At 39.8% G+C, this 13,750-nt stretch overlaps 2 protein-coding genes and 1 non-coding gene across 4 annotated transcripts; 1 reads left to right on the plus strand and 2 right to left on the minus strand.

Annotated features, from left to right (window-relative positions):
* Positions 1-1,697: 1,697 nt before the first annotated feature.
* On the plus strand, positions 1,698-4,914 carry LOC103708182 (Tetratricopeptide repeat (TPR)-like superfamily protein). The gene has a single exon (XM_008792997.6). The coding sequence runs from the start codon at positions 1,895-1,897 to the stop codon at positions 4,127-4,129; it is 2,235 nt and encodes a 744-aa protein (XP_008791219.4). The 5' UTR covers positions 1,698-1,894; the 3' UTR covers positions 4,130-4,914.
* A 775-nt stretch (positions 4,915-5,689) lies between these two features.
* On the minus strand, positions 5,690-13,385 carry LOC103708183 (SWAP (Suppressor-of-White-APricot)/surp domain-containing protein). 2 transcript variants are annotated; one of them, XM_088703472.2, is made up of 5 exons: positions 12,832-13,270; positions 11,371-11,414; positions 11,072-11,238; positions 9,808-10,620; positions 5,690-7,254 (listed from the first exon to the last, which is right to left on the minus strand). In XM_088703472.2, the coding sequence occupies exons 3-5, from the start codon at positions 11,231-11,233 to the stop codon at positions 5,917-5,919; spliced, it is 2,313 nt and encodes a 770-aa protein (XP_088559598.2). In that variant the 5' UTR covers positions 11,234-11,238; positions 11,371-11,414; positions 12,832-13,270; the 3' UTR covers positions 5,690-5,916. The 2 variants fall into 2 exon arrangements, with proteins under 2 accessions (XP_088559598.2, XP_008791221.3); XM_008792999.6 differs by lacking the exon at positions 11,371-11,414 and having other exon boundaries at positions 12,832-13,385.
* LOC113462791 (small nucleolar RNA snoR101) lies at positions 8,574-8,639 on the minus strand. Its single transcript, XR_003385923.1, has one exon. It is a non-coding gene; the product is annotated as a small nucleolar RNA snoR101 (small nucleolar RNA).
* Positions 13,386-13,750: the final 365 nt, after the last annotated feature.

Genomic DNA, 13,750 nt, shown 5'->3' on the forward strand with positions numbered 1-13,750 from the left:
CAAAAAAAAAAATTGAGATGTCTATATAAATTATTCTATGGAAACAAATATATATATATATATATATATATATATATATATATATATATATATATATATATATATATATATATATATATATATATTTCCAATTATTATGCTAGTAATGAAGTTTGCATAGTGATCTAGTGTATAAAAAGGCCAATTATCTTCATGGCACCACTTCGCTAGGAAAAATAACCTATAACAAATTCTATTTCGATATAAGAGTTTATCAAGTTGTCAAAAATAAGTTTTAAGTATTGCACGAGGTGGGGAACGGAAAAAAGTAAGATGATTTGAATAGGAGTCTCCCAAATGAGAGAGAAACCATGCAGACCCTAAAAAATATTAAATATAATTTTTGATCTTGATATATCTTTTTCCTTTATGGACCAATCAAAAATGGCACTATATATAAATAGCTCAATCTCTATTTTTCCAACTTTTACTTGCATTTGGACAAATTGAGACCAATAGCCTTGTCAAGGTTAACCACAATTTTATTATTTAACTTGGCAATTGGAGACCTAAGCCGAGATTCATGCTAAATTGAGACCAATAGCCTTGAAAAGGTTAAACACGATTTTATGTTTTACAATTTAATTTTGAATCAAAGTAGATTTTGGTTGTCATGATTTTCTAGAGATGCTTTTGTCTAGAGTCAAGACTCTTATGGTAAAGAAAGTTGATCACAAGATTTGCTATTATACGGAGATTTGATAGCATTTCCAAGAATGCTCATCCCATCTAAATATGCGGTTAAATCCAATATATATATTGCTTTATTTAGTATCAAATCTTTACTGGTAATGGCTGAAGCTTGTTTTTTTTTTTTTATTAAGTATTTTGGAGCCTCATTCCATTGATGTTTTGTTTGACCTCTTAATTGCATTAAGGTTGGTTCCAATTATTCCAGCTAATTAGGACATTTGCCTATCTAGTCATTATTTGGAATTATAGTACTTTTAGTTTCCTATTGGTAAGTTAGCATTGCTGTCCTCCTTCAGGAGATTTGCATAGATTTTTGTGTGAACTATGTGGATAACTCCATGTAGATTGTATTTGAAGGTGATGCATAACAAATCTTGGTCTGACTTTAGAGCAAAACTTGAATTCTCTACCATCATATATGCATTTTTCATTTACAGTCATATCACCTTTCTGGTCTGGAGCATGTCATCCTAACTTGAATGAAGTAAATGATTCTATTGCAAGTCAGCCATTGCCTCTTTTGTGGTCTCGACATTTGAATTGCATCCTGCAGAATTCTCAAAGCACTCCGAACTTTTTTAGTTCATATGTGCAAACCATTTGCAATATTTAGGATCCGCGGTTTTCAAATAATATGTCCAAATAGTTTTAAGAATCTTTTGTGTGCACCCAGTCTTTGTCTATATACATCAATCGCACCGTTATCTCATTTTTCACTTATCATATTAGCAAAATGATATTTTAAAATCGAAATATTTATATCACTTTAGAAAATATTATCATATGCAGGAAAAAATTAAAAAAATAATAATTTGGTAAATAATGCAATTTTTTCGTCATCAACTATGATTTTTCATTATAACGATAAGTAATGTCTGTTATAATTATCATTATTTAATCCCACTAATCTTAGTCCAGGCGAATTTGAATAAAAACTGTCAACTATGAAGTGAGGGTCCGTTCGGATAGTATAAGATTGCTATTTAAAAGGTTTGGATACTACGTTTCGAAAACCTGGAGATTTTGTATGGTATTTGTTGTTAGCATCAACTAGCTCCCACGAGCTCGATCACGAAATCATGCTTTTGATCACCCTAGATTTTATGACGGATACGTTACCATCGTGAGATGAGGAGGGAAATCGGTGAGAAACCGGCATGCGATGCGACCGGCATCACCCCATTACTTCCGGCAAATCCTGTCTCAATATCGGTTCGCCCTCTCCCGCGGCAATGGCATCCCCCCGCACCCCCACGCCTTCCCTCCCCTCCTCAAGGCCTGTGCCTCCCTCGGCCTCCTCCCCCTCGGCCTCGGCCTTCATCTCCACGCCATCGTCCTCGGCTACTTCCCCCGCGACCCCTACATCTCCTCCTCCCTCCTCCACATGTACTCCCAGAACGGCGATCTCGTCAGCGCCCGTCGCGTATTCGACCAAATGCCACTCCCTCTCCGCAACACCGTCGTCCCCTGGTCCGCCATCATCGCCGCTCACTCCCGAGCAGGCGACGCTGCCGCGGCCTTCTCTTTGTACGGCCAAATGCGCCGCTTTGAAATCCAGCCCAATTCCATCACTTTGTTAGCTCTGCTCTTGGCGGCAGTCTTGCGGCTCGACCATTTGCAATGCGTGCACGCCTCAGCGATCCGGCATGGTTTCGAGGCCGATCTCGTCCTCGCCAATTCGATGCTGAATGTCTATGCTATTTGCGGGAGGCCCGATCTCGCCCGGAGATTGTTTGATTCAATGCCGCTGAGAGACATCGTCTCATGGAATTCTATGCTTTCGGGCTGCGCTCGGACTGATGGTTGTGTAACCGGATCGATTGATTTGTTCAGGAGAATGAGGGTCGTGAGAGGCATCCATCCTGATCATCAAACTTATGGGTCTTTGATATCATGCTTCACAAACACGAAGAATGGAGGAGAAGGAGAAGTATTAGGAAAGTCAGTTCACGCTCTGGTCGTCACCTCTGGAGTTGGACTGGATGCCCATGTCCAGACCGCTCTTGTCAGCATGTACCTGAAATTTGGAAGATTGAGTGTGGCATTTCTGCTCTTCGACCAAGCTCAGGATCATCGAGACATTGTATTGTGGACTGCCATGATCTCGGGTCTTGCCCAAAACAATGGAGCTGACAAGGCGCTGGTTGTTTTCTCTCAGATGTTGAGCTCAGGAGTGACGCCGGCAACCACGACAATAGCTAGTGCTTTATCAGCCTGTGCTCAGTTGGGTTTGTCTAGCGTAGGAGCATCCATCCATGGTTATGTCATAAGGCGGAGAATGCCATTAGATACTGCTGCTCAGAACTCACTCATGACCATGTATGCAAAATGCGGTCATGTAAGGCTGTGCCGATGTGTCTTTGATATGATGCAAGATCGAGATCTTGTCTCATGGAATGCAGTGATTTCGGGTCATGCTCAGAGCGGCCATTTAGCAGAGGCGTTCGTTCTCTTCAGGAGAATGAGATTGGCACGACAAAGGCCTGATACAATCACCATGGTTTCACTCCTCCAGGCCTGTGCATCTGTAGGGGCTCTCCACCATGGGAAATCAGTTCACAACTTCGTAATCAGACATGGGCCGCATCTCTCCATCTCGATTGACACATCTCTGGTTGATATGTACTCGAAATGTGGCGATCTAGAGGCTGCTAGAAGGTGCTTTGTTTTGATGCCACAGCAGGATCTTGTGTCATGGAGTGCGATCATCTCAGGGTATGGGAATCATGGAATGGGAATTCTTGCTCTTCAAATGTTTGAGGAGTTCCTCGGTAAGGGAATGCGGCCGAATGATGTCATGTTTCTAGCTGTGCTTTCGGCTTGTAGTCATGCAGGGCTCGTTTCAGAAGGTCTAAAAATATTCAACTCCATGGAAGAGGATTATGGTGTGGTACCCAGGCTTGAGCATTGTGCATGCATCATTGATATGCTCTGTAGGGCTAAGAAGGTGAAAGAAGCACTTTACTTCATAAAGACAATGCCATCAAGGTGCACTCCTGATGTTTTAGGGATACTTCTTGATGCTTGTAGGACAAATGGATTTGTACATCTTGCAGAAGAGGTTGCGAGAGAGATTGTCGCATTGAGGCCTGAGTCTGCTGGAAATTATGTCCAGTTGGCAAATAGCTATGCTGCGATGAGAAGGTGGGATGGTGTGGGGGAGACATGGGCACAGATGAGAGCATTGGGCCTCAAGAAGGCACCTGGATGGAGTTTTATCGAGTTGAATGGGACCATCACGACATTCTTTGCAGATCATACTTCGCACACACAGCATGATGAGATGGTATCATTGTTGAAGATCATAGATAGTGAGATGAGGGAAATTAGCAAAAGCTCCATGCCTAAGCTATATGAGATCAGCTGCTGGGTTCAACCAAGGATGGATTGCCCGTAGAAACACATGAGCTCCAACCAAGCTGAGAGCATCATGAACATGTTGCTCAATGCAAATGAAATCAATGAACTAAAGATGTTTCGTATTTAGACTTAAAGAGAGACTTCAAAGTGAAATTGCTTTACTGGATGGAGGATTGCAGCATGATGAATAATCATCTACAAGCTCTTTGAGCAGGAGCCAATTTCATGTGTTCACTTCAAAATTTTAAATCGGCAGTGCTTTCATTGGGCTTTGCCATCCCAACCTCAAAACTGGATATTGGTCATAGAAGATACTGATCAAAAGCGCCAAATTTGGGGAGGTTTCAAAGCAGTGATGCCTGAAACTGTAGTCAGGACTCCCACGAAGGAGCTTCTGGCAATACTAACATATTGAGACGATTTACTAGTTGATCTACGGGACTGCCAGTTGCGGGACTGTCATGTGCAAAGCCAATGCCAAGAATTTTTTTTATTTCCTCCTCATTTTAGAACATACATGTTAGAACCACCTCTGCATCACCAGCAAGAAATGGCAATCAACCAGCTCTACTGCGGACGATGATATATGGAATTTCAATAAGTTTCATCCCCTAGATGTACCTTGAATGATCCTGAAGACGAGGAAGCCATCATTTGATGGAGTTGGGATTACAAGAAGGGGGTGTGAGTGGAGCCAATATCATGCCACAGTTCAAGATGAATGTGTCCTGTTGTTCCTGAATGATTTTTGATTACTTGTATCTGATACATGTAATGGACATGTTTTGATAAAGAGAAGGGACTGATCTCTATCAACAAAAAGGATGTTGTTGTTGTTGTTGTTGTTTTTGACTGGGAGACGCTTGGGATCAATCCTAGTAGTTTCTTGCATAATATATTGAAAGATACTATAATTAGCTTTTATTGTTAGTGACAGGTCATTAGGCAGAACTCTACCGTCATTATTATAATCAGGAGATGTGAAGACGTGAACTTTCATACAACACATTGCTTAGAGTCAACTGCTTTTATTTGGTATTTAAATTAATTTCCTCTTAGTGATCATAATCTCTAATAAAAGAGAAAAATCGTAAATGGTGATTATGTCTCGTTGTCCCTTGCCCTATTTAGTATTTTCGTTTAACATATTCTCTATTTTAACTGCGCCTGGACCCTTTATTAGAAATGGGAGCCATCGATTCATGAAGCCATTGAAGTGGCACGATCTTACAAACTGAATTGGTGAGTCAACTCCTTGACCAAAACTATTCATTAACTTCTGAATTATGCAGATTTTCTGATTTATTTATGAGTTATTCACAAATAAATTAATAAATTGTATGCATTAAAACTAATAATTACAATTATTTACTGCCCGTGATATTATTTCTTATTTTCTACTTAAATAAATGTAGATAGATCTTAGAAAACAACAAAAATTGTTGACAGATTTAGCAGTTTTTTTTTTTTTTTTGAGAATTCCAAAAGTCCACCTCCGCATGAATTCTTCCGGGATGCTATGGTCCATGAGAACATATCTAACAAGACCAATCAACTTATGTACCCACCAACAAAAATATAACTCTGGCATAGAATATTGGTGAAAGGCACGCCATCATCTTCCACTAATTTTGGATTTCTGACAAAGCATAATAGATGCTTCCAACACCATAAAAATTTCATCAGTGCAGGCATAAGCAAGAAAAAGATGGAAAGATGTTGAAGTCCTGAGTTTATGGAGCACATTTCAGTACACAACAAAGCCATAACTCCGAACAAGAGAGAGAGCAGGACAGAACAATTATTTTTGAAGCATGAAGCTAGCTACATTGTTTCTAGCAACATGGCTCGAATTTTGGCCCGTAGCTCATTGGGAATTTCTGTGGTGGCATCAGAGGGTTGAGCGTCAGAAACTGCAGGTTTCCCTGGTTCTTGATCATGATTTAGCAATCTTACAGTGCTTTCTGAATGACGTACAGTACCTAGATCATCCTCACCTTCAGTTTCTTTCCTCTCAGAGTGTGAGTTATGTTTTCTCTTGTGGTGCCTGCCAGAACTTTTCCTCTCTTGATCCTCATCTTCAGAGATGTCATGATTCTTGTGATGATGATGTCGTGAACTGGAACTTTTTCTGTGTCTGTGCTCATCTTCTGAAGGACTATGGTGCTTTTGATGATGTCTGGACTCCTTGTCCTTGGAAGAATGACTCTTCCTATGTTTGCGTTCATCCTTGCCATGGCTTGAAGAATGTTCAGATCGATGCTTCTTCCTGGAATGCTTATGGTTTTCTTCTGGGTCTTCTTCATGGTCATGGTCTTTTGATCTTGGGTGGTGGTTCTTCCTCGACTTGCTCTCCCTCTCATGATCATAATTAGAACCTTTCTCTCGGGACTTCACCCTATCTGCGGCCTCAGCATCAAAAGGCACCGAGCTACCTTCTCGTTCCTTGGTCACAAGATCTGAATCTGCACCAGAGAGGGCCGATCCAGCAGCTGAAGCGTCTAGAGGCCTACTTGGTGCAGTAGCTGAGTTAACCGATTCTTCAATGCGGTGACTGCCACTCTTTATCATAGCTGCAAACATTTTGGCACGTTTCAGCCTCTCAGCCTTCAGCTTTTGCTCCTTTGTTAAGGAAGCTTCAGAAGAGTCAGCTTCACTAGAGGCTACGAGCGCTGCAGTTTTTGCAATAGCCTTTGCAATCCATACATCATCAATCGTTCCAGATCCTTCTCTTTTTATCTCTCCACTGGATGTGGGCAAAGAAACACCTCCTTCATTGTTGGAAGGAGGCTTAGAGTTCAGACTCTGACCTTTAAAAGAGGACAAGCTTCCCATACTGGAGGCACGTCCACCCTCCCCATGCATGCGACCTGGACCAGATTCATCAAGTGACACATTCTGACGAGCATTGGAAGGGCTCACACCTCTTGTGGCTGCCAGGACAATAGCAGCAGCTTCATCTGTGCTCACTCCAGACTGTCTAGCAGGCACAGAGCACTGTTCTTGTGAATCCTTCTTTGGCCCACCAATTACCATCTTGAATTTCTCCTTCCTCTGCAGGTTGTACAACCACCCTTCAGATGGCTCTGCCGAGTCCTGGTCATAATCAGCTGATTCTTTAGTAGCTGCTTCTTGCACTTTCTTCTTAAACCCAGCGGGTCCCTGCGAATCATTTTTCGGATCAGAGTTCCTACTTAGAAGCTTGGACTGCACAAAAAGGAAGATAAAAGTGTTGAGCTCAAGAAGTTATTTGAACAAAAGTTTGTTCAAAATGCTTGATGCCCTGTGGCAATTAGTTTGCTTGGCGCTTGAAAGCCAAGGTGTTTACCGCACAGTAGATCTCCATTGTACAGAGCTCAATGTAAGCTAAGAAATCCAATCCAAAGTCAGTCTAAAAATGAATGCATCTTTTCTCAAGAATATTGATCTCCCACAACTCCGTGTTTTAAGGTGTAAAAGCCCAAAAAAAGCTAAAGCCAGATCATCATATCAACCACTAGAGGAGGACTTCCAAAACCATCCTTAGTCTGAATTCTGAAATAAAAGTTTTTAAGTTATCTAGCTCAAGAAATAAAATTCAAAAGATCAAGCATGTTGACATGAGAATACCAACATTTTGTTTCACTCAAAAAAAAAAGAAACACTGAAATTTTGTTGAACTTTCAAAATTTAACACAGATCCGAAACAAAAAAAAAATCCCAACAAAATGCTTAAGATCATGGAATCATGAAATTCAAAAGTAACTCCATTTGTTCTAAAATTAAAAAAATCAAAAACAGATCCTTTGTAGATTCTTTAGGACAATCTTTTCCTCAATATACGTGTATATATAAAAAAAAGTTCTTCTCTCTATTTTTTTTAAAAAAAATATTTAAGAAAATCTATTTTTATAAGTTATATGTTAATGTCCAAAAAAATTGCAGATTTTATGCAACAATGAAAGATTACAAGATGAGGCTATAACATATGCAAGCTCCATCCACTGGATTCAGTATTGTAGACATAGGCTATCTAAGTTCATCAAAACACCGAAACATCCCCAATTCGAGATCTTTTCTTCAAAACACTGGTTTCAATTGAAACCTGAACCCTGCCTTTTGCAAACTGCTGGTAGATTCCTAGCTAAGGTTCCAAGGGCAAGACAGAGAACTGTTGTAATATCAATAAGGGCAGTTGCCTGGTCAGGATATATATCTTATTTGTTGCACCATTAAAGTTAATACAACTGCAGAGCAACTCCACAAAATTTTCTAAACAAAGGTAGTCTCAACAAAGAGGACGAAGGTGAAACTTGACATAGCAATTCTCAAACAACTTTTGAATAGTGAATATTTTTTAAACCTAGACTAATAATTGAAACATATTTAAAGCTCAATTAGTATCCTCTCTGAATTAAGAGAAAATTACTCCACACAATCAACTTACTATCAAAATCATGGGATCTAAGGAAAAAATACGTGATACAAATCCAAAAAAACAGTGCATCAGAAATGAACTTAGTCAACATCTGAACTTACCTGAAAAGTTCAGAGATCAAGTGTAAAGCCATCATATGCACAAAACATGTAACACAAATTAAATTTGAGTACCGAAAGTAGGAGATAAGGAAGCCATAGCAGCTAAATAAAGAAGAAAGGGGTGGCCCCATAAAACCAAAGAACAATAACATGGAAATATAACGAGTAAAAAGACAACAAAAACTTAAAAAAAAAAATCGTAAAATGCATCAAGAAACTGCAAAAGAGACTGCTTTTCCTACTCAATATTTTTCTTCAAGAATCCCGCGCATCCACTTCTATCTTCAATCAGCAAAACCTTGATTTATTTAACTAGCTTCAATTTTCTCCTATCACTTAATCTTCCCTACCTATCACCCTCCAACTTCTCCCCATACAAACCTGCCATCCAGTCATAGATGGGAGGCCGGGACAAAGAATAGATGGATTACTGGTTCAATTTGAAAGAAAGGGGGTGTAGAATAAGGATGGAATTCGAAGTGATGAAAGAACATGAAGATGGATATAAGGTGCAACATTGACAAGTTGAATGCAGGAAAACTGAGGTGTGGGATGAGTATTGAGCCGCTAGAAATATTAGAAGATCAATAGAAAAACTCTAGCAAAGGAAACATCAAATGCCAACTTACACTAGCATGATACAAGGCTTCAATATCAGTAACGTGTATACAATATACATGAGACATGAAAGTATGTGTATCTGACAGAAAGGGAAAGTTGCTTGATGATACAATCATTTACAGGGACATTCATAGTCCAAACCATGTAAAATTGAAATGCAATAACCATGCATGCTCCCTCCAAAAAAATGAGGGGCAAGATAAGAAGGAAAAGGGGAAACCAACTTCAATTTACAGGAAGTGTTACAAACATGAAATTTATATACATAGTAAAATGGGAGAAGATGAATTTCATTTACTAAAATCTCTTTAACAATGATGTCTTCACCTTTTGACACATTACCACTCGATAACATGAAGCATTTATTACAGCAATTCAGATTGGCCATCTGATATTGTTTCCTAATGTCAAAAGGTGATTTGAAAAGGGAGGTGCATTGAGAAATCAAAGGCCAAGCACATCAAGATGATAAAGCAGCATTCTTCATTGATCACGAATGAAACCTTCCAAAATTAGATTTACTATTACTAGCAGCTAAACATGTTAATCATTTCAGAAATCTTAGGGGAACATTACCTCGCGAGCTTCTTGCAGAAGTTTAAGATAATATGAGTGATATTGGTTGGACGGCAGAAGAAAGGGAAATCTTCCAGTTGTTTTATCTTGCTCAATAAGAACCGCTTCAAATTCTTTTCCATTTCTAAGAATGAACTCGACTATTTTATCCATCATCCTTTTCAAGAAAGTTGGAGGCTCCAAAATCAGTGGTTTGGCATTAGAAATGCTTGGTTGGGAATTTTGTGGCTTGTTCATAGCACCAGAACGCGATACACCACTATCTCCTGCTTTCTTGCTCAATGCAGAATTAACAATGGAAGCATTTGCAAGCTGATTCCTTTTGATTGAGGTGACTTTCTCTTTAGCAGCAGCAGCTGGACGCTTGATTGCTTCTTTATCTTCTGGTGCCTTAGAGGCAGAGGATTCTCTTTCTTTTAATTTATGAGTAAGTGTTGCATTAGCAACAACTACGGAGGTGCAAGATTCCATGCCCTTAGAGTCAGCTTGAACAGCACCATCATCATCCTCTCCAGAACCATAAAAAGATCCAAGCAATGATAATGCTCCACCTGCTGCAACGCATGTCTCATCCTCTTCATTCTGTGTTTTTTTCTCTTCTTGTGCTCTACTGGAATCTAGATCGGCTCTCAAAAATTGAGGATGATCAACAAGGAAGCGGAAGTACGCATGAAGATGATGGTCAGGCATCAAGAACCCAAAAGTTGGGTTGTCTCCTTGCTTCACCCTTAAGACAATCTCTGACTGTCCTCCATGCTCACTAACAAATATAGCAGTTCTGGCAATTATCTGATGCAATTTCTCTGTAGGAGGCTTCACAAAAACAATAAAACATACCCATTTAATAATGGTTGAATATATGACAGGTCCTAAACTGTTCCAATACAAAATTGTTGAATCTAAGAAATTCAAGATAACATATATAAAGAATATGAATAGAAAATAACAGGCATGCTCATCCCATTTTTATAAATTTGGTTGCTCATAGCACTTATATCATTCTAATCCCACCTGCCCATTTCTTACGTCATGACAAATCACAAGGAAACATGGTGCCCATGAATGGCAACCTTAGTAAGAACTTCATCTCTGCTCCAAGCATCTGAAACTCATACACGTAAGCCTTAGAAGAACATATGCACCTTGGACAATTATTGCTGTGTCAACTGGAGAAATATTAATAATGATCTACAAAGAACATTTTCTTTCATTATCCGCCAAAAAATGTCCACTCAAGAATCACAATATGTACGCATGTACTTACTAAGTTGCTCAGTAAGCTTTCGGGAACTGGAAATGGTGGACGATAACAAGATTGATTCAGCCCAGAACCAGAGTTCACTGGATCAAATGAACCATCAGTGTCGCCATATGAGAAAGGAACAGCCTGATAAGTACCAGAAACTGTTACTTCTGGACCATTCATTGTTCCTGCATTCGAGAAGAAAACAATCAATCAATCAAGGATACAGTATCTAAAACCATTGAAAGAGTTTGGATATACAAGCATCTACCAAGCAATGGCAAAAAAATAGAAAGAAAGAGGATGTGGAAGTTCCTTACTTGAAACTGTGAGTAATGCTCATGAAGAAAACTAAGCATCCCTCCTGCAAACTTAAAAATTCAAATCCAATATAATCTTATACAGATTAGTGTGCAACCACTTCTGCATACTAAACAGTCCAGTAAAAGAAACTGTGTTTGTAACTACTACTTGCATTTGGGCAAGCTACTAATGCATCAAGCCCCTGAGGGATCATGACAAACAGGAAGTTGGAAATAGAGGTAGTCTCTTGATACCATTTCCCACTGACAGAAACTTATCCATCAGCAGAAACAGATATTACCACTGTGTGGGGGTCCCAAAAAACAAAGAAGAAGAAAATAAATAGAAAGAAAGAAGCAGACATCTCTGTTCAGTAGTGTGTATCAACAGCGATATGTCAAAAAGAGTCTTAATAGGAAAAAAATAACAACAAAGTGAAGATTATTATCCATCCCAGCACCAAGTCACTTCACAAGAACGCTTTTTCCTCTCTCCCCTCTTTCTGCCAAATGGGGAAAAGCAGATTATTTGAAAGAGGAACAACAGACAACCAAATCAAATGAAGAATAGATTAGATATGCACGATCTCCCAAAGAAAATGCTCCTAGTATCCTCAAAACAGGTTGTTAAATGTTTCCAGCTGGTCTAGCTCGTGCTATAATGATGTCGGCTTTCAGGCCATGGTCAACCACAGATTAAAATCCATAGTTATTTCAGGTGGAGGTAGGTTCAAAATTAGGTCACACTTAGTCTGCCCTGAGCCATACTAAAAAGCTGACATACAAACAATGACAGTAAATATATGTTATAAAATCAACGTCTAAGATTACTTCTCTTTTTCTGCTTGCTTCCCCTCCATATTCTTTTCTTTTCTTTCTTGTGCAGCGCGAGGACTGAGTGGCCTTGAGGAAGTGTAAAATTGCGGCAATGTTTCTACAAAAGAAGGACCCTACCTACCAATTCTCATTAAAGACCTTTATAAATCCAACTGAAACCTTACTATTTTCCTAATACACAACATGTCCAAAAGGTAGATTCCTGAACCCCGTCAATTTGATCACTGCCACACCACCTTATCTCGCCTTGCTAACTCTATTTTGTAGATAAAAACACTGATTCACCTCGGGTTTCTCTCTGGCGTCATCCTATTGAGTGGGTGACGTTGTTATGATGAAGTGGTGCCACAGAGCAATTGCACTGTGGTAGACCATGTGGTGGAGGTGGTGAAGGGATAGGAATAAGGCTAAAGAACCGATAGAACAATACTAGTTTCTTTTCTTTTTTTTCTTTTCTTTCTTTTCCCTCCTTTCTAAGCATGAACGAATGATGTTCCCAGCTTCTCCCCCTCTTTAATCCTTCTAAATCAGATATTCGCAAGTACAATTCATAAGAAATAACTAGATCAGCAGATATAAAAAAAACCAAAAAAGCAAGAAAAATAGAGTAGTTGGTTAAGTGAATCGAGAGAAGAAACGGACCTGAAGGAAGAGACAAATCTCTGCCCTGGCCGTCGCCATCGCCGTCGCCAGGAGGAGGGAGATCGAGGTATCGCTCGTGATTGAGGTCGGAGAGGGAGACGTCGCCACCAGGGTCTTCGTGATGGAGGTGCCTCCTGTGAGGAGGGCGAGGAGGGATTCGATCGAGGAGGTGGCGGACGTCGTAGCGGTCGATGAGAAGGGAGGCGTCGGCGGCGCAGGGGACGAGGGCGTCCCGCGAGTTCACGAACGCCGCCGTCGCGTCGTCGTCGAACAGCAGCGCGTGCCGCCCCTCCACCGCCAGATCCATCAAAGTCGAACGAGGGTTACCGGCGAGCGAGGGCGAGCAAAAGGGATCGGAATTCGATCGGAGAAAAGAAGAGTGGCAATCCGATGGGAAAAACGAGTAAGAACCCCCAACGCAGCCTTTCGATGGGATCTCTCGAACTCGGATAGTTATGATTATTTATATAGGGAGACCTATACCTAGGGCAAAGGGTTGCTTTGCTTGTGGTCGCTGGGACTTGGGAGGCCATCCGACGGAGCCGACCGATCTTGGTTGGAGTTGGTATTTTGGGCCGGTTCATGACAGACGCAGGGTCTAGTTTCCGGAACGGGTGGACATCTCAATCGAGGTTTGAGTTGTTTATTACAATTTTTTTTACGGTGTATGTTTATTATATTTATATTTAATAATTTATAAATTTTATATTTATATTTAATAATTTATAAATTTTATATTTATATTTAATTAAATTAATGGTATTAGTAAATTTATTTATCTTATATAAAAAATTAAAATTATCTCCATCCAAATGGTAAGTAAATTATAAAAATCTTGTAAGATTAGGGGTAAATTATACGTACGTCCAATAGTTTGAAAAGCCTATGCTTATTCCTTTGAGGTTTACTTAACAGAATA

The sequence above is a fragment of the Phoenix dactylifera genome, chromosome 1 (genome assembly GCF_051530095.1).
Source record: "Phoenix dactylifera cultivar Ajwa chromosome 1, Ajwa_hap1_PhDact_Kaust_v1.1, whole genome shotgun sequence".
Lineage (NCBI taxonomy): Eukaryota > Viridiplantae > Streptophyta > Magnoliopsida > Arecales > Arecaceae > Phoenix > Phoenix dactylifera.